We start from the raw sequence: 19,522 nt of genomic DNA, 5'->3' as shown, positions 1-19,522 counted from the left end.
GCCTGGTGGGCTGAAGTCCATGGGGTCGGGAAGAGTTGGACACGACTGAGCGACTTCACTTTCACTTTTCACTTTCATGCATTGGAGAAGGAAATGGCAACCCACTCCAGTGTTCTTGCCTGGAGAACCCCAGGGACGGTGGAGCCTGGTGGGCTGCCGTCTATGGGGTTGCACAGAGTCAGACACGACTGAAGCAACTTAGCAGCAGCAGCAGAACAATAGTAACTGTTTCTTTTTCAACCAGAGTGACAATAAAAGATTTTAAATCCCTCCTCCCAAAACCCACTTATAACAGGATACATAACAATATTTATTTATGGATTCATTTGAAAGTCTCCAGTTTTATTAAGGCTTTGTGATATCTGCAAGGCGAGTGTCTTTTCTGGCAGCTCTCCCCAGCTAGTCACTGTAAAGCAGGGGGCGCATCACCCTGTTCTGGTTCCCTCCCTTAAATTCTTCTGCCTGTGTTATTGGCTTATTTGCTGCCTGTCCATCTTCCCTTCTAAGATGTAAGTTCCAAGATGGCAGGACCTCGTCCATATGCTCCACTGAGAGATGCTCTAGGGGCTCAGTAAACGTCTCTTCGACACAGGCCTGCTCCATCCTCGCTGTGGCAGTTGGAGGAGGGAGCCCAGGCCCAGAGTTCCAGGAGAAGGTGCCAGTGGAGATCCGGGGACTGCGGACGCCCCGGAGACAGCCCAGCGCCCCGAACTATCCTCCAGGCCACGCCCCTCGGGCCCGCCTCGGTCGGCGCGGGTCCCTTTAAGGGCGGCGAAACCGCAGCCTCGCTCTGGGGCCGGAGCCTGCGCGCTCTTGCCCCCCGCGCCCCGCGCCCCCCGCCCGTACCCCGCGCGCCCCCGGCGCCGCGCGCGCTCCGTGCGCTCCCCGCACCCGGCGCGCCCCGCACCCGGCGCGCCCCGCGCCCGGCCCCCTGGCCGCAGTGTCTTCTCCCGCGGTCATGGCCCCGGTGTCCGCGGCGAGCGCCCGCGTGGGGCCATGATCCGGCTGCGCTGCTGGTGCTCGCGGAGGCCCCGCGGCGCGGCGGGGCCGGCAGGGCGGCGCTGGGCGTCGGGTGGGCCTGCTGGCCGCGCCCTGCGAGTGCTGGTGGACATGGACGGCGTGCTGGCCGACTTCGAGGGCGGCTTCCTCAGGAAGTTCCGCGCGCGCTTCCCCGACCAGCCTTTCATCGCGCTGGAGGACCGGCGCGGCTTCTGGGTGTCGGAGCAGTACGGCCGTCTGCAGCCCGGGCTGAGCGTGAGCATCCCCACCCCGGGCGCGCGTGGCCCTGGGGCTCGACTCCCGTAGCACCGAGTCCTGGGGGGCCACGCTGTTGGCTGTCATCGAGGGCTTCTCAAAATTCAGGAGTACATAAAGCGTAGTATATCCAACTCTCCATCTTCAACTGACTTTAATTTTGGATGTACTTGACCTCAAGTCACATTCCTGTGTCATCCTCCTCGTAGATTTGATGAGCATCTTTAGCATCCATTCTTTTCGCCTTTTTACAGCAAAGCGTGGCTCCCAGTAGAATTAGGCCCAGAGATATTGTGAGCCTTTCTGGACATCACAGCACACAGGGAGTCAGTGCACGGTGGGTTTGGATCTACTCCTTGGCTTATCCACTGGCCCTGCCGGCCCCTCTGAGCACCTGGGCTCTGACAGGCCCCCTCCTGCAGTGCTCTACTCTCTTGAGTCCATGGTGTATGGAGAGGAGATAGCAGGCTCGCTCCCAGACAGATGGTTTGGCTTGTACATTTAAACTGCTTGGTGAAAGGAGCCAGATTTTGCCCTGGACCAACCTAGAGGCCCAGTGTTTTCTGCTGTCCCTCACCGGGCCTTCTGAGGTGGCTGCCAGGTGAGCTGATAGGATTTGAGAGCCTGTTCTGTAACCCAGCTAGCCTGCATCCCCTCCTCTCCGAGGCAGGCTTGATATTTTCCCTTGTGAAAGGGGCAGCCAGGATCCAACAGTCCGTCTGCGTGCCAAGGTCATCCGGTCCTGTCCTCTGTCCTCCCCCAAGTGCCAGCTCTGTGATTCACGAACGGCATCTTGACAGAATTCTGGTTTGTGGAGGGGCCAGAGTTCCAAAGGAAATCAAGTGCTCCTTCTCTTCAGGAACACCAAGCGCTTCAGAAGGTGACCTTCCCCCAAGCCTGGGGTGCTGACTCCTCCCAGTCCTGATACCCAGTTAAAAACGCCCTAGTAACTTTGCAGGCTCTGACGTCCTCCTCCACCCTGTGTGTGTTCATTCACAGAGGGCGCTCAGCAGTGCAGTCTCAGTACCTCTTTCCTCCCAGGACCGCATTACCATGCAGAAGGCAAGCCCACCCCCAGCTCTCAGGCCAGTGGCTCTTCCAGTCCCTTGTGCCCATATGCAGACTCTGGCTCTGAGGGGATGATTTGCTGGTTTCCAAGGCCTGGGAGCAGAGCTCCAGGGGCACCAAGGAGGGCTATTCCGAGAGTTTGCTCCTGGGAACCTTGCAGGCAACGGGGCTTTAATAGAGGCACATGTGACCTTATCTCTAGCACCGCTCACAGCAGGACCTCCCTGGGTCTCCCCTGGCACAATTGGTCCAGCATCTGCCTGCAAAGCACCCAGTCAGGCACCCAGCTTACACACGGAGGCATCCATGGTTTACAAAACATGGGTCTGTCTGTATTTCCTTTGATCTTCACATGCCTAGGGGTCAGCAGGACAGAGGAAGGCATAGCTCATTGTAACTGACTTAGAATCTTACACTGTTGGACAGTTGAACTGATCCCAGAGAGAGGAAATGCCTTGACCAGGGTTTCAGGGCAGGTTGAGGGTAGGGAGGGAAGCTGGGCATTGGTCAGAAGTGAAGTGGTTAGCCCCAGGTCACACCGCTAGGGCCAGCACTTCTGACTCCTTCTCGAGCCTGCTTTCCACCAGTCACACTCGCACCGCGTCCGTTTGAGTCAGGAGACCCAAGTTCAAGTTCTGAACTTGAAAAAAATTTTCAAGTGGCTTTGAAAACAGCCTGTGAAGCCCAGCTGCCTCATTTGGATCCTGGGGATGGCAGTTCTTGCCCCTTGAGAGATGTGAGACTCAGACATAGTGTATGTTAGCAATAAGCACTGGTTTGCTTAAATCCATTGAGTTAACCTCCAACCTGTGTGACCTCCGTGTGCTCACTGTGGGGGAAGCAGTTGTTCTGGGACGGGGGGCTTCTGACCTGAAGGGGATCTGTTTCTTGCTTCTCAGAGGCTGGGGTGTGTCACTTTCTCCTTGGCCTGGCCCTGGAAGGAAGTGGCATACTGCAGACTTGAATGTGGCCAGCAGCATAAGGTGGGCACTCCTCGCCAGGTGGGTTGGAAGCCACCATTTTGCTGTGTGACATTAAGTCGGTCTTGTCCCCATTCTGAGCTTTGGTTTTCTCACATGTGAAATGAGGGTCTGCATTTGGGACTTTTAAACTTTAAAACAGCAGAATACTTTTTTTTTTTTTAAAAACACAGTGTTTATTGGCATCCCAACACATAGCACAGATAAGGAGCTGCTTTGGTGGTGTCGAGCAGCCATGCCCACCTTCTGCCCATGCCCCTATTCCATAGGGCTCGGAAGGGCCTGAGCTCCTCCAGCTACTGAACGTGAGTTAGGGCTTCAGCATCGAGGCAGGACCTGGCCCGCCCTTGCAGCCTGAAGGGTGCTCTGGCCCTTAGAATCAGGCAAGGGCGTGGTTCCTGAAGGCCAGCCTTTCTGCCCTCTGATTCCCGCGGGGCCTCCAGCAAAGCCAGCTTCTGCACCCTGTAGCTGGCCCCTGCCGGATCCTTGCGGAAGCTGGGCCCCTCCTGGAGAGGGGCTGGAGTACACGCCCACTCCACCAACCTGCCTTCAGGAAGACTATCCTCAGGTGTGGGGCTCAGGGTGCTGAGGACCTCGGGCGTCACCTGCTTTTTTTCCCCCTCTTCTCAGGAGAAGGCCATCAGCATCTGGGAGTCTGAGAACTTCTTCTTTGACCTCGAACCTCTCCCGGGAGCTGTAGAAGCTGTGAAACAGATGGCCAACCTGGAGAGGTAAGTCTGTCCTGGCCCAGGGTCCATGCCCCTTCCTGTGTGCCCTTTGCCTGTCTTCCTCCTGCTTGCCCTGCACCCTGCATGGGCCGGCTTGGTAAATCCTCCAGGGCCTCTCTGCAGGCTAAGATGCTTCCATCTAGTAACTTGGGAGAATGTGGAATCTAGTTTGACACGCTTTGCTGGGTGTCCTGGGTTCATTTGTTCAGCACGTCCCTGAGAACCAACTGTTAGACTCGTTCCCTGCAACCCTGGAGCTTACAGTCCAGCCGGGGAGCAGGCGGTGAACAGAGCATCACTCAGGAAGACTGTGGTAACACAGGGCCACGTGTGTGAAGGGGTGCGATGGGGACCTGGGAGAGATGGGGAGGAGGTGGCAGCAGGAGGAGGGGGAGCCATCCGTCTGACCCTGTGAGCCAAAGCCCCCCCTGCACCCGGAACCAGTGCCCACCACAATCCAGTAACACAGTGCTCCTCCTCTGAGAGCTTAAAAAACAGTCGTCTTACTGAGATGTAATTCATGCAGCCCACACCCAGGTGGTTTTTAGCGGAGTCACAGAGGTGTTCACCCATCACCATCATCAGCTTCACAGCCTATCCGCTCCCCATCTCCCGCAGAGAAACCCTGGACCATCCACAGTCGCTGCCTGTTCCTGCCTCCCCCCACCGCCCATGGCAACCACAGTAGGCCTCCTGTCGTGGATTTGCCTCTTCTGGACGTTTCATAGAAATTTCTTATGGTATCTGGCCTTCTGTGGCCGCTTCTTTCATTCAGCATGTTTCCAGGTTTATCTGTGTCCCAGGGTGAATCAGGGTTTCATCTCATTTTACTGCCAAGTGACTGTCAGTCCTGTGGCCCACCGTGTTCTGTCCAACTGCTCATTAACTGGTAGACCTTGGGGTGTTCCTTCTTTTTAAACACGGAGACTAACCCTGCTGTGAACCCTCATCTACAGGTCTCTGTGGTTGCTTGTTTTTGTTTCTCCTAGGTGTGTACCCAGGAGTGGAACTGCCGGGTCATGGGCTGAATCCAGACTGTTTTCAGCTGCACGTTTTACGTTCCCAGTAGTAATATCAAAGGGATCCAGCTCCTCCTCCCAACCCTGGCTGTAGTCTTTTATTATTTTTTTTAATATTTATTTTATTTGTTATTTATTTGGCTGCACCAGGTCTTAGTTGCAGCATGCGGGGATCTAGTTCCCTGACCAGGGATCAAACCTTAGGCCCCCTGCATTGGGAGGGTGGAGTCTTACCCGCTGGACCACTGGGGAAGTCTCTTTAAAAAAACATATTTATTTTATTTAGCTGTGGTCTTTTTTATTCCAGCCGTCCTAGTGGGTGTGATGTGGTGTCTCATTGTGGTTTTAATCTGCATTTCTCTGAAGACAAATGCTATGCAGCTTCTTTTGGTGTGCATATCAGCTGTCTGTCCTTTTGGGATAAATGTTTATTCAGATCCTTTGCTAACTTTTTTTCAATTGGGTTATTTGTCGTTTTTGTTATTGTTAACTCTTAAGAGCTCTTTATTTATTCTGGGTAACAAGTCCCCTGTGAGATATATGACTTGCAAATACAGTTTCTTATTCTATGATTGTTTTACTTTTCTTGCTGGTGTCCTTTAGAACCCAAAGTTTTTATTTTGATGTAGTTAAATTTATCTGTTATATTCTTTTGCTGTTTGTGTTTTTGGTGCCATCTCTAAGGATCCTTTGCCTAACCCAAGGTCACAAAGATTTGCTCCTGTGTTTTCTTCTAAGAGTGGTATAGGTTTAGCTCTTTTGTTCAGTTTGTTTGATTCATTTTGAGTTAATTTTTTTCATGTGGTGTGAGGTCCTACTTCCTTCTTTTTTGTGTGGGAAATCCAGTTGTCCCAGAGCCATTTGTTGAAAAGACCCTTCTTTCCTCCATGGAATGGTCTTGGCTTCCTTGTCAAAAGTCAATTGCCCATAAATGTTAGGATTTCTTTCTAGGCTTGCATAACTTTTATTGGTCACAGTTTTGCTTGAATTTAGTAGTCACAATGACAAATCAAATATTTGGTGTGATTTGGCCTTGGTTGTGCCATGTAACCAGAGAAGGCAATGACCCCACTCCAGTACTCTTGCCTGGAAAATCCCATGGACGGAGGAGCCTGGTAGGCTGCAGTCCTTGGGGTCTCGAAGAGTCAGACACAACTGAGCGACTCCACTTTCACTTTTCACTTTCATGCATCGGAGAAGGAAATGGCAACCCACTCCAGTGTCCTTGCCTGGAGAATCCCAGGGACGGGGGAGCCTGGCGGGCTGCTGTCTATGGGTCGCACAGAGTCGGACACGACTGAAGCGACTTAGCAGCAGCAGCAGCAGCAGCAGCAGCAGCAGCAGTGCCATGTAACTGGCCTTCCCAGGTGGTGGTGTTGGTAAAGAACACACCTGCCAGTTCAGGAGGCATAAGAGATGTGGGTTCAACCCCTGGGTTGAGAAGATTCCCTGGAGGAGGGCACAGCATCCCACTCCAGTATTATTCCGTGGAGAATCCCGGGGACAGAGGAACCTGGCAGGCTGCAGGCCATAGGGTCTCACAGAATCGGACACTACTGAAGCGACTCAGCACATATGTACATACCATGTAACTGCCTTTGAACTTCATCAGCTTTCAAGGTTCTAATGTGATAAATAGACATCAGGCCCTCTGAGCAGTATATTCTATTCTAGTCTATGATTTGAACTTGATCTACACTGGAGCAGTGTGATGCAACTTCTTCCACCTGTAGCAAAAGCCCAGAGAGGCAGAGAACGTGTAGAAAGCTTTTGCACCAAAGCCTTTTCTCCCCCAGCTGTTTTGGGTCTTGGTTGTATCGTGCGGGATCTCTGGTCGCAGTACATGGACTCTAGTTGTGGTGTGCAGACTTAGTTGCTCTGCAGCATGTGGGATCTTCATTCCCCAACCAGGGACCAAACATGTGTCCCCTGCATTGCACGGCAGATTCTTAAGCACTGGACCCCCAGGGGAATCCCATATAAAGCTTTTAAAAGCTCTGTTCTTGTCTGGACCACACTCACCAGCTGTAGTCTGGAGAGCTGGGTTGCATGATGGTTAAGGCTCAGTGTGAACCAGAGTGAGCCCACTTCTCCAGAATCAGACCTTTAGCACGTTTCTAAACTCTCTGTGACTCGGTCTCTTCACCTGTAAAATGCACAGTGTAAGCGTTAGCTGCCACTGTTACTACTCGGCAGGATTTAGTAGGTGAGCAGCAAGAAGAGTGTCCTTTGGCCAAAGCAGCATGGGGAACGTCCATTAGAGGTTTCTTTTCATAGTGGGGTGGGTTCCCAGAACTTGTTAGTTTGCAGATGTGTTTGAGCATTCTTTAGGGGGCGGGAGAGGAGGAATGTGGGTTCTGGAGCTTTTTCTCAGCTGCTCTATTTTGCAGACATTCCAGCTTGCGACATGCGTTGGCCCTTTACTTCCACTCTGGATCTTAGCTGGGTAGACAATTCTGATGATCAGTCTGTCCCCAAAGTTTGCATGGAGAGAGGGGTCGAGTCATAACCAAGTGGAGAGCCTTGTGTCTAATGCTTGTGTTGGAGGTTGCCCGGGAGGGGCTCGTTCAGGTGCAGATGCTTCTCCAGGAAGGCGACATCTGACCCCAGACCTGCAGGGTCGAAGTGAATAGTGAAGTGCAGAGTGGGCAGGGGTACAGGCCCCGGAGGGGAAGGGTTTTGCTGACTTGGTAACAAAGGAGACCAAGGTTTCAGCGAGTGTGGAGCAGGAAGGATATAGTGCATGTGGTTGAAGAGAGAAGGGTGTCATCTCACTTAGGTTTTAAAACCATGGGCTCGGGTGCTGAATTTGACATTTCTCCAAAGAAGAGCTCCAGATGGCAACTAGGCATGTGAAGTTTGCCTCAGCGTTATTCATCCTTAGGGAAATGAGTCACAACCACAGCGGGAAGCCCACGGAACGACTCTGACAAGAAAAACAAGTGTAGCCAAGGATGGAGGGAGCTTGGAGTCCTTGTTGCTGATGGTGGGATCGAAACAGATGCAGCTGCTGCCTCAGCAGCCATGTCCCCGGGGCGTGGAGCCGGCTGTAACCCAGCAGTCGAACCAAGAGAAATGAAGGTGCAGATCCACCAGGCCCTGAGCATGGGTGTCCCCAGCAGCTCGATGCCTGGGGGAAGCAGCTGCGCCCTCCATCCTGGCAGCGTGTGCCTCACCGCGATGTCACCGGGCAAGAAAGAGGCCTGAAGTGCCAGTGCCCTTGAAAACACGACCCCAAAGGACAAGACCACGTGCTGTGGGGTTCCGTTAAACATGAAATGTCCGGAACAGGCAACTCCACGGAGACACAGCAGGAGAGACCCAGGGCCGCAGTCTGACTGAGGTCTCTTGGGACCGCTTTGCAGAGAGCTGGGACCCAGTGTCCCACGGGTGCGACCCGAGGGGCAGGGAACCCGTTGGCACTGTTGGTGGGTGCTGGGTCTGGGGTTGTGGGAGGCGCTGGTGCAGCACAGACCTCAGGGGTCCCTGAGGGCCCAGGAAGACCAGCCCTTGACCCAGACTCTGGCTTGCAGGTTTCTTGGCTCCACGCCGAGCGGGCCCCTGATGTCCCTGATAACTGGCTCTGTCCTGTAAAGCCTCCCTGGCTGGATGCTGCTCACCTTCCCCAATAGTTCCTGTCACGTCTGGGTGGTGGTTCCAAACCTCTGCGTGGCTGGCTGCAACGGGGGCTGCCGTGTGGTTTGCAGGCCCCGGGCTGGTGTCCCACGTGGTGGCCGGGGCGGTGGCGATGGGGTGGGGGCAGGTGCAGGCCCAGGCAGGGGGGCTGTGGGCACACAGCCTCACCAGCCCACTCTCTCCCCAGCACTGACGTCTTCATTTGCACAAGCCCCATCAAGATGTACAAGTACTGTCCCTTCGAGAAGGTGAGACACCTGCCGCGGGGCCTCTGCTCACCTTGCCTGCGTCCTGGGGAAGGGTTGGGACCCTCCCATCCAGCCCGCCTGGGGGTCTGGGCCGGGGCCTCCTCCCAAACGTTAAAAAAAAGAAGGAAGGAAATTCTGTCAACTATAGATGTTTCTCTGACTTTTCTTGATTTTTCAAAATCTCTTTGATTAGCCATTACTTTAGCGATAAAAAAGTAAATACATTTGTCACTCAGGAAACAGTTACCAGGCCCCTGCTACAACACTGGGCATCTGGGGCTGAAAAATGCCTCTCTCTGCTCTTGGGAGCTGAGGACAGCGCGGCAGGAAAAGAGACAGGTGTCCCAGGCTCTGTGCTCCAGCAGGGAGGAAGTCCAGAAGCCCAGGCTGGCTCTCTGGGGAAGGGAGGAACTGGGAGGACCAGTTGTGAGTGGTGGGACAGCTGAGCAAAGGCCAAGAGACCTGGGGGAGGCGCAGGGGCAGAAGCAGGAAGGGGAGGGAGAGGCTGAAAGGCAGGGCCTTTACAGAACCATTGGTTTGGGCTTCAAGCAACAGGCACCCCAAGGCCTCTGAAGGGTTTTTAAGCAAAGCCAGGCCTGGAGTGTCCAAGTCCTGGATGGCCCAGATGTCAGCTTGTACTCACCCAGCTTGGCAAGGAGACAGCCTTGTGAACCCATTTTGTGAACCTAACAGCACCCAGTTATTCTGGGATGTTCATGTTACTTTGTGACCATGGAGGGGCTTTAAGAGAAGTGGGCCATTTGTGCGGATTCCCCATCTGCTGGGGAAGGTCACTTGGAGCAGGGTGTTGGGGGAGCCCCCAGACACGCCTGTACCCCTGGCTCTGGCACCGCACACCCACTCCCGCTGTGGGTCCAGTTCTCATGTGGCCTCCAGACCAAAGCTCAGGTAGGGCTGGAAGGCAGGCTGGTCAGGGCTTCTGGAAGGGATGACGCACCTAAGGGTTGCATCCCTTTTCCTTGAGCTGGAGCCTTGCAGGGTGCATGGGGGACCTGAGCTGGGTTGGGGTGTTTGGTCAGAGCCGCGGTACTGCCGCTTCGTAGCTGTGGACTGGGACGGCTCTGTGGTCCCCTGCACGTGGGTAGTCTCCCTGGCGGTGCCCTGGCCTCATAGCGCCCCCCCCTTCTTGGCCCACTCTCGTTCCAGTATGCCTGGGTGGAGAAGCACTTTGGCCCTGACTTCCTGGAGCAGATTGTGCTGACCAGAGACAAGACCGTGGTCTCCGCTGACCTCCTCATAGACGACCGGGTGGACATCACAGGCAAGTGGCCTGAAGTAGGGGAGGGGCAGGCATGGGGGCCCCAACCCGAGTGCCCATCCCCCAGCCCCATAGTCACCAGATCTGTGTGAGGCATCCTGTCCAGCCTTGAACCTTGAGCTGAGCCTCCTCCCTTTCAGGGAGACAAGCTTCTTCCCCACACGCACCCCCAGGGAGTCAGGGAGAGTGGTCCAGCCCCGGGGTAATGCACTGGGGCAGCCTTGATCGCGTCACCATACACCTTGAAGCCTTGCCTTCCTGTTAAATGAGGGCCAGACTCTGGCTGCCAAACATTTCTTTTTAGCAGCAGAATCCTTTCTTTTTTCCTCAAAAGTAATTTGGACTGAATCTAATATGTAAACCAGGAAAGCAAAACCTAATTTCTGTAGTTGAAGGTGGTTTGGAGCTGTATTTTTCCCTTTTGCTTATGGGTGTCCCCCTCCCCCCAAAATAAACAAACCTTGAGTTTGCTTATTAAGGCGAGGGGGAATGATTGGTTCACCAAACTGAAAAGCTAACGTGGGAGGGCTTCAGTTCAGTTCAGTTCAATCCAGTAGCTCAGTAGTGCCCAACTCTTTGCAACCCCATGGACTGCAGCACGCCAGGCTTCCCTGTCCATCACCAACTCCCAGAGCTTGCTCAAACTCATGTCCATCAAGTCGGTGATGCCATCCAACCACTTCCTCTATTGTCCCCGTTTCCTCCTGCCCTCAATCTTTCCCAGCATCAGGGTCTTTTCCAATGAGTCAGTTCTTCACATCAGGTGACCAACGTATTAGAGTTTCAGCTTCAGCATCAGTCCTTCCAATAAACATTTGGGACGGATCTCTTTTGGGATTGACTGGTTGAATCTCCTTGTAGTCCAAGGGACTCTCAAGAGTCTTCTCCAACACCACAGTTCAAAAGAATCAATTCTTTGGTGCTCAACTTGCTTTATGGTTCAACTCTCACGTCCATACATGACTCCTGGAAAAACCATAGCTTTGACTAGACTGACCTTTGTTGGTAAAATAATGTCTCTGCTTTTTAATACGCATCTACGTTTGTCATAGCTTTTCTTCAAGGAGCAAGCATCTTTTAATTTCATGGCCTCAGCCACCATCTGCAGTGATTTTGGAACCCAAGAAAATAGTCTGTCACTGTTTCCATTGTTTCCCCATCCATTTGCCATTAAGTGATGGGACCGGATGCCATGATCTTTGTTTTCTGAATGTTGAATTTTAAGCCAGCTTTTTCACTCTCTTCTTTCACTTTTATCAAAAGACTCTTTAGTTCCTCTTTGATTTCTGCCATAAGGGTGCTGTCATCTGCATATCTGAGGTTATTGATATTTCTCCCAGCAATCTTGATTCCAGCTTGTGCTTCATCCAGCCTGGCATTTCACATGATGTACTCTGCATATAAGTTAAATAAGCAGGATGACAACATACAGCCTTGACATACTCCTTTCTCAATTTGGAACCAGTCCGTTGTTCCATGTTCAGTTCTAACTGTTGCTTCTTGACCTGCATACAGATTTCTCAGGAGGCAGGTAAGACAATCTGGTATTCTTATCTCTTTAAGAATTTACCACAGTTTGTTGTGATCCACATAGTCAAATGCTTTAGCGTAGTCAATGAAACAGAAGTAGATGTTTTTCTGGAATTTTCTTGCTTTTTCTGTGATCAAAGGGATGTTGGCAATTTGGTCTCTGGTTCCTCTGCCTTTTCTAAATCCAGCTTGAACATCTGGAAGTTCACAGTTCATGTACTGTTGAAACCTGGCTTGGAGAATTTTGAGCATTGCTTTGCTAACATGTGAGATGAGTGCAATTGTATGGTAGTTTGAACATTCTTTGGGATTGGAATGAAAACTGACTTTTTCCAGTCCTGTGGGCATTGCTGAGTTTTCCAAATTTGCTGGCATATTGAGTGAAGCACTTTCATAGCATCATCTTTTAGGATTTGAAATGGCTCAGCTGGAATTTCATCACCTCCACTAGCTTTGTTCGTAGTGATGCTTCCTAAGGCCCACTTGACTTCACACTCCAGGATGTCTGGCTCTAGGTGAGTGATCACACCATCGTGGTTATCTGGGTCATTAAGATCTTTTTTGCATAGTTCTTCTGTGTATTCTTGCCTCCTCTTCTTAGTATCTTCTGCTTCTGTGCTTTATCGAGCCCATCTTTGCATGAAACGTTCTCTTGGTATCTCACATTTTTTTGAAGAGATCTCTAGTCTTTCCCATTCTATTGTTTTCCTCTATTTCTTGGCATTTCTTGGCACTTAGGAAGACTTTCTCATCTGTGCTATTCTTTGAAACTCTGCATTCAGATGGGTATATCTTTCCTTTTCTCCTTTACCTTTTGCTTCTCTTCTTTTCTCAGCTATTTGTAAGGTCTCCTCAGACAACCATTTTGCCTTTTTACATTTCTTCTTCCTGGGAGGGCTTCAGGTGTGGCTGAATCTAGGATCTCAGACAGCATCCACCAGATTCGGCTTCTTTATCTCCTGGTTCTGCCTGCATGCTCTGGCAGATGCTCCCCTGCTGGTGGTCGTCAGCAGTTTCGGGGTTAAATCGTATTCTCTTGTACACCTCAGTGGGAAAATCTGAAACATTCCTTCCCTGATTAATTTTGGAACTGGCTGGGGAAACATCCTCATCTCTACCCCCATCAGCGTCCAGAAAGTGGAATCCACACGAGGAACTTGAAGCTTGAGGGACTTGCGGGGCCCACGGTCAACAGCTGGTGACAAAGCTGGCCTGGGCATGGGGGCAGGATGCCCAGGCACGGGGGCAGGTCAGGCAGACATCTCGAGGGTCAGCCTCCAATGAGCACCTGCAATGGGATCCAGGGCTGCAAGGGGGTCCTCATCCAGTGGGCTGCTGTGACCCCCCTGGGGCTCCTGCCACGGGCCTGAGGTGCTGCTCTCTCCCCCAGGGGCCGAGCCGAATCCCAGCTGGGAGCACGTCCTGTTCACAGCCTGTCACAACCGCCACACGCAGCTGCAGCCCCCCAGCCGCAGGCTGCACTCGTGGGCAGATGACTGGAGGGCGATTCTGGACAGCAAGCGGCCCCACTGAGCTGGGCTGAGCCCTGGCCCTGTACGTGCCTGGCCGGGCTCTCCACGGACCTCAGTGCAGGGCGGGCCCAGGGGCCTGGACAGGACTCCAGGTGCCCAGGCCGACCTCAGGCCTCTGGTCTGGGAGGAGCTGGGGCATTGTTCGGTGGGGCAGTCCTCCCCTCCCTCAGGGAAGCCCCCTCCCTGCCGGCAGCTACCTGGTCTGAGGACGATGCAGGAGCAGATGGTCGAGTGGCCCCTCTGAACCTCAGCCCCTGCCGCCTGCCTGACACCCAGTGGGGTCTCCCCCAGGGACCCGCCTGGATCCAGCAACACAGTGAGAGTTCCAGGTCATGCTGGGTCCGTGCAGGGGACCTCACAGCCCGGCCTCTGACTGGCTGGAGGGCTCGGCCCCCACTCCAACCTGGGGGTTCACAAGCCTTGGGTGTTAGCTGGAGGCGTGAACAATAAATGCTGTTCTTAGTCCCCACCCCAAGGTCCTCTGCGTCTGGTCCCTGGGTGTCCAGCTGGGAGCTAAGAGGTGAGAGGCGCTGGGAGGCACAGCTTGGCAGGTTTGCCTCGCCGTGGGCTGCACGGAGTCAGGGATGACAGACCCTGACCTGGTGGTGGCGGCCATGCTGGCGGCCATGATGTCCCCGAGTGGGAAGCAGCCCCCTAGGCAGCCACCCCTGCCTGCGCTTTCTCATCCACTCCTGCTGTCTTCCCCACAGCTGCCCTCCAGGAACCCCCTGCTTGCCCCTCGGGCTCTGGGCCTAAGTTGGCCAGGAGGAAGGAGAGGAAAGCGGCAGGTGGGTCCTGACCAGGAGGGTGCTGGGGCTCCATCACGTGATCTCAAAATGCCTCAGCTCCATGGAGAGTGGAGACTGACCCCTTGAAAATGTTGTAGATATTCTGGGCTCAAGATGTAGAGCCCCTGGGAGGAGCAGAAGCTCCAGGTTTGGGCAGAAAGACTCAGGGTGTTTCTCCACTTTCTGGGTCAGTTTCCCCAGTTGGGACCCACCCCAGTGTTTCCGCATCCTGTGGCCTCATAACGCTTCCCGTGGCTTGCAACACTTTACGTGGGGTTGGGGGAGTGTAAGAGGCATACCAGAGGTCAACAGAGGATGAGATGGTTGGATGGCATCACTGACTCAATGGACATGAGTTTGGGCAAACTCTGGGAGGTAGAGAGGGACAGGGAAGCCTGGTGTGCTACAGTCCATGAGGTCATGAGGAGTCGGACATGACTGAGTGACCGAACAACGACAGATAGTGAAAAATGAACATGAGCCTGCATGGCTGAGTTTTAGTGTGTTTATACTTTTGGTCTTGCCCACAACCAGCCCAGGAGTCCAGGGCTCAGAGAGGTTCCAGGTGAGCCCAGGCCACCCAGCGAGCAGGGCTGGGGCAAGCTCAGCCCCCCAGAGGCCGCAGAGGAGAGGCTGTGGAAGGGGCCGGGACGTGGGAGCCAGGAGGGTAGGGCCTGGTTTGCCATCAACTTGCTGGGACCTGGGCCAAACCACATGTCTCTGAGCCTCTTCCAGGGTTGGTCAGCCCCCATGAGAAAGAGTTGCAGAAAACAGGGACATTTATTCCACAGTATTGCTGCTCGGTGGAGGAAATGGATGTGCTTAGTGACACAAGGTGGGGGAAGGTGTGGTGACCAGAGCCCCAGTGGCTGGAGCCCTTGTGGCCAGCTCCCTGGCATCCAGAACAGTGAACTTGGAAGGCTCTGACAGGAACCCGGGGCACTGGTCCTGACTTGGCCACCTGGTGGCAGCACAACCTATTGAAATGGACGCAGTTGTGTGTGCGCGTGTGCGTGTGCATGTGGTGATGGGGTGCCAGTGATTACTGGGGGCACAGGCAACCTCGGGGAAGGAAGAGAAGGAAGGACTCCTAAGCCCACTTCTGGGCTCCTGGAGCAGCAGCTGCCACCCATCCCCCTGGCCACCGTGGACAAGCTTGGACCCTGGGTGTCCACTGAGCTCAGGACAGTGTCCAGCCTGCCTGGCCAGCAGGAATCCTGTCTCAGCCACAAGCCTCAGACACCCATCACGCTTACGACCTCCGAGTGGCTGAGACATCATCACTCTGCTTCTGCATCAGGCATGTGTGCAGGTCTCGGGCACCTTGGCCTGTGCCTGAGCCCCACCAGACGCCCTGCACCCCCAGATGCCCCACACCCCCAGACTCCCAGCACCCCCAGATGCCCCTCACCCCCAGATGCCCTGTGCCCCCCAGTTCCTGGGGTGTATCACTCCTGTGTCTCATGTCCATTTTCCATTTAGAGGGTTTCCTGCACACAGCCACCCCCTGACCTTGTGGGGAATCAGGTTGCTGTCTCCCCAGCACTGTGCCTGAGGGAACGAGAGGCCCCAGCAGCTACATTTGTAGGCTTTTGTCCAGAGCTGCCCTGTCCCAGGGGCCGGGCCTCAGAGGGGAGGGTGCAGGCCTGCAGGTTCACACAACTGCTTGCCTCAAAAGACTGGGCCACACTGGGACGAATGATAGAAATGCTTAAGGATAGAAGTTCATAGAAACGGGAACCAATCACCTCCCCAGCCAACACCTTGGCCTTGTTGGCAATTTTGGTGAAATTAAAAAAAAAAAATCATTGATTTGATTCTGAAGTGCTGGCTTGGACCCACAGGTTGGGGCCTAAAGAGACTGGAAGTGATAAAGGTTCTTATTGTGAGAGACGTGGGGCCAAAGGGTCGCTGCTGATGAGGCTGCCTCCCTACCCGACCCTCCTTCGCAAAGGAGAGTTTGCAGGTGGTGTCCTCCGGTGCGGCAGCTGCAATTCACACATATGGACACCGGATGGCGCCAGAGAACCAGCGCTGGCTGCTCTCACCTCAGGCCGGTGGGAGCCAGGCACTCAGATCAGACCTGCCTGGACCCATCATCCTGGTTCTGAAAACTGTGGGCAGGGCCTAGGCCATGCACAGAGGGGACCCCGGCTGCTGAGTCGATGGCACCTGAAAGCAGAGGGCTTGGACCCCAGGGACAGACCAGGAGGTAGACTGAGGTCCAGGTGGGAAGTGTCCCTCCCTGTTCTGGAGGCCTCTGCAGTAGCAGCCTCACCTCCTGGCTTCCCTCCTTTACAGGCTCCATACGAACCAGAGGTGCAGACAGGAGCCTTCGTATGCGTTTACAGGTGGACATATTCTTGCCAGGGTGAGGCACCCAGGGACCAAGTGGGGGGCGTGACTCCTCTGATTGGAGCTGAGGGTTCTTCCCTGCCCCCATGACCCAGACGTCCTGGACCCTGGTGGCATCGGAGCCCCTGACCTCATACTTAAACAAGGGCTCCCGGGCCTTGGCTCTGTCCTCAGACCTCCTCAGCACTGACTGCCTGAACTCGGACCCTGGGGGGTGGGAGTACCTGCTAAGCAAGTGGAAAGAGTTGGGAGCAGGGGGAGGGCTGGGCACAAACCAAGTTGTCCATCTTAACCATGAGGTTGAGTAAGATAAGTTCATTTTAATTTTGTGAAATCTGAAAGTGAGAATGTGGAGCCCAAATGCCAAAGGCCATGCCCTTCCTACCACCCACAACTGCTGCTTGGGCCGGGATGGGAGAGAGGAGCCCCAAGGGTGGATGACTCACACTGGAGCACCACCCCCTGCCATGGTCCCAGGCCCCAGCCATGCAGGACAACTTTCCCCTCCAGGAGGTGAACCTGAGACTGTGGGGGAACACCTTAAATGTGAGCAGCAGTGTGGCCTGAGCGAAGGAGGGAGCCTGGTTGGGGGGGTCTGGGGCTCGAGGGGCCCAGCTTCCCCAGGACACCTATTTAGGGCACCTCGGTGGGAGCCACCAGGTGAGCTGAGCCCTCTTCCTCATCACCCCCAACTCCCACACACCTGGGCCAAGCAGAAAAGACAGGCATCTGTGTTTGGGGGGTTGAGTGTGGGAGCCAGCCTGAAGGGATGGGCAGGGCCCCAGGGGGGTGGGGAGCCCCCAGCCCAGCACATTGGGTATGTTTAGGGGTGACTCTGCTCTTGCACATGTGTGAGGGCTGTGTGGCTGGGGTGAACCTCAGGTACCAACAGTCGTCGGACACCTGAACAAGGGAACGATACCAAAGGAATGGGGTTAGTATGATGAAAACAAGAACTTGGAGCAGGAATACTCAATAGCCTTAGGCAGAGAGCCTTAGCCTTACACTGTGCCCTCAAAAAGGCCAACTAGAGTGTTTGGAAAATTAAATCTGGTCATCAAAGAAACTTGATAAATGGGCTGGATGGGTTAGTGGACGCAGCTGAAGAGCAAGTAGATGCGTTGGGTGATTAAGCCGAGGACTCGCAGCATGAAAGGACGAGGGACGAAGGTGTAGCTGCAGAGGACAGAGTTCATTTTTTTGGTCCAAAAGGAGACAAAGATGCAGGAGGGAACTTCCCAAAGCTGAGAATGTCCCGGAACTCAGATTGAAAGAGGCCACAAGGGCCAGGCAGGATGAATTTACCACTGGACAGGGGTTGATGTTTTATTAGAGCCTAAATATTAACAAACAGAAACGAGACAACTTGCAAGAGAATGTAACAAATACTAGAAACAAGAAAAAAAGGTAGTAATTATCTCCAAATCCTGAGGGAAAATAATTGCACACTCAGAGTTCTATACCCAGCTGAATGTAAGACTAAAAACACTTCCTGATGACATGGGAGGTCTCAGATCATATGGCATCAAAAACAATTCCTTTTTGAGAATACTACTAATTGATGTTCTCTGGCAAGAAGAAAAACTAATCCAGGAAATGGAATATAAGAAACAATGATGAGTCAAGAATGATAAAAATTTGCTAAGTCTAAGAACGTGTTGGCTGCTTAAGGATTAGTAACAATTTGGGACTAAAATTATAGATGTTATGAAAAAGAGGTAGTTTATGGGACAGAGGAAAGCATGCCAAAGCTCTTGTCGAGGTGCAGATTCAAAATGAGTACAGTACTGGTACCGTAAGGTTAAGTATGTGAGTGAAAGTGTTTAGGGAAATCTCCATAAAATAGAGTATATAACTTATAAACTATTGGAAACACTGAAATGGGAAAAATGAAATAAATCCAACAATACTAGGAATGCGTGAAAAACAAAGCACAGAAAATAGAAAACAAAAGTGACTCCAGGAACAGATCAAATATTTCAGCAATTGCGATAAATGTATATGTGTGTTGAGTACGCTCAGTTGTGTCTGACTCTTTGCGATCCCAGGGACTGGAGCCTTCCAGGCTCCTCTGTCCATAGAATTTTCCAGGCAAGAATACTGGAGGGGGTTGCCATTTGTTTCTCCAGGGGATCTTCCCGACTCAGGGTTCGAACCCACGTTTCATTATTGTCTCCTGCATGCAGGTGGGTTCTTTACCAATGGGTTAAATATGCCTATTCAGGAAAAGAACTCCAGAGATAAAAAACAAAATCCTGTCTTCAAGAAACATGTATAAATGACAACGACCCAGAACAGTTTCATAGCAGAAGGGAAAATACATTCTTAAAAAAGTCCTAACCAAAGGAAATAGATGAGTGTACATCAGAATCAGACAAAACAGAAACCAAAGGAAGAATACTTTAAAAGGGACAAAGTTGGACTCATTCATTCAAGGCTGCAAGAAGCAATCTGCCAGCAAAATAAAGGTTATGGAATGTCGTTCCCCTAACAGCATAGTTTCGATATGTTTAAAATAAACACTCACAGAACTATAAAGAGAAATGGTCGGTTTCAGTTAGGGATAGATTTTAGTACTTTTCAAACTGACAGGTCAGAGAAGCACGACTAGGGATATACGTACACAAGCAGTCCAAAGAGACATTGCATTGTTTTCAAATGTATGTGGATGGACTGGTCATAAAAACAAAACTTTGGGAAAGGAAGGCTGAAGCTGTGGAGCCCTGTTGTTATAAGGTCACATGACAAAAACCTCTGGCAAAAACCTCAGTTCCAAGCCTCATAGCAACTGTTGCCATGAGCCTCCGGACCTAAACCGGCCAGTTCCCTGACCCCATATTAGGTAAAATACCCACTATTACCCACCCTATTAATTCAGTTCACTCAGTTGTGTCCAACTGTTTGCAACCCCATGGTCCAACTGTTTGCAACCCCATGGACTGCAGCACACCAGGCTTCCCTGTCGGTCACCAACTCCCGGAGCTTGCTCAAACTCATGTCGGTGATGTCATCCAACCATCTCATCCTCTGCCTTCCCCTTCTCTTCCTGCCTTCAGTCTTTCCCAGCTTCAGGGACTTTTCCAATGAGTCAGTTCTTGGCATCAG

The 19,522-nt window shown here is 52.9% G+C and overlaps 1 protein-coding gene across 1 annotated transcript; it reads left to right on the top strand.

The window, feature by feature from the left end:
* Positions 1-447: 447 nt before the first annotated feature.
* NT5M (5',3'-nucleotidase, mitochondrial) lies at positions 448-13,749 on the top strand. Its single transcript, XM_070389641.1, has 5 exons — positions 448-1,254; positions 3,933-4,033; positions 8,873-8,933; positions 10,101-10,215; positions 13,133-13,749. Exons 1-5 carry the CDS (start codon positions 997-999, stop codon positions 13,273-13,275), a joined length of 678 nt encoding a protein of 225 aa, XP_070245742.1. The 5' UTR covers positions 448-996; the 3' UTR covers positions 13,276-13,749.
* The last annotated feature ends 5,773 nt before the right edge of the window (positions 13,750-19,522 follow it).

The sequence above is a fragment of the Bos mutus genome, chromosome 19, assembly GCF_027580195.1.
Source record: "Bos mutus isolate GX-2022 chromosome 19, NWIPB_WYAK_1.1, whole genome shotgun sequence".
Taxonomy (NCBI): domain Eukaryota; kingdom Metazoa; phylum Chordata; class Mammalia; order Artiodactyla; family Bovidae; genus Bos; species Bos mutus.
Note: the sequence above shows the minus strand (reverse complement) of the source record. Positions and strands in the feature narration are given on the sequence as shown.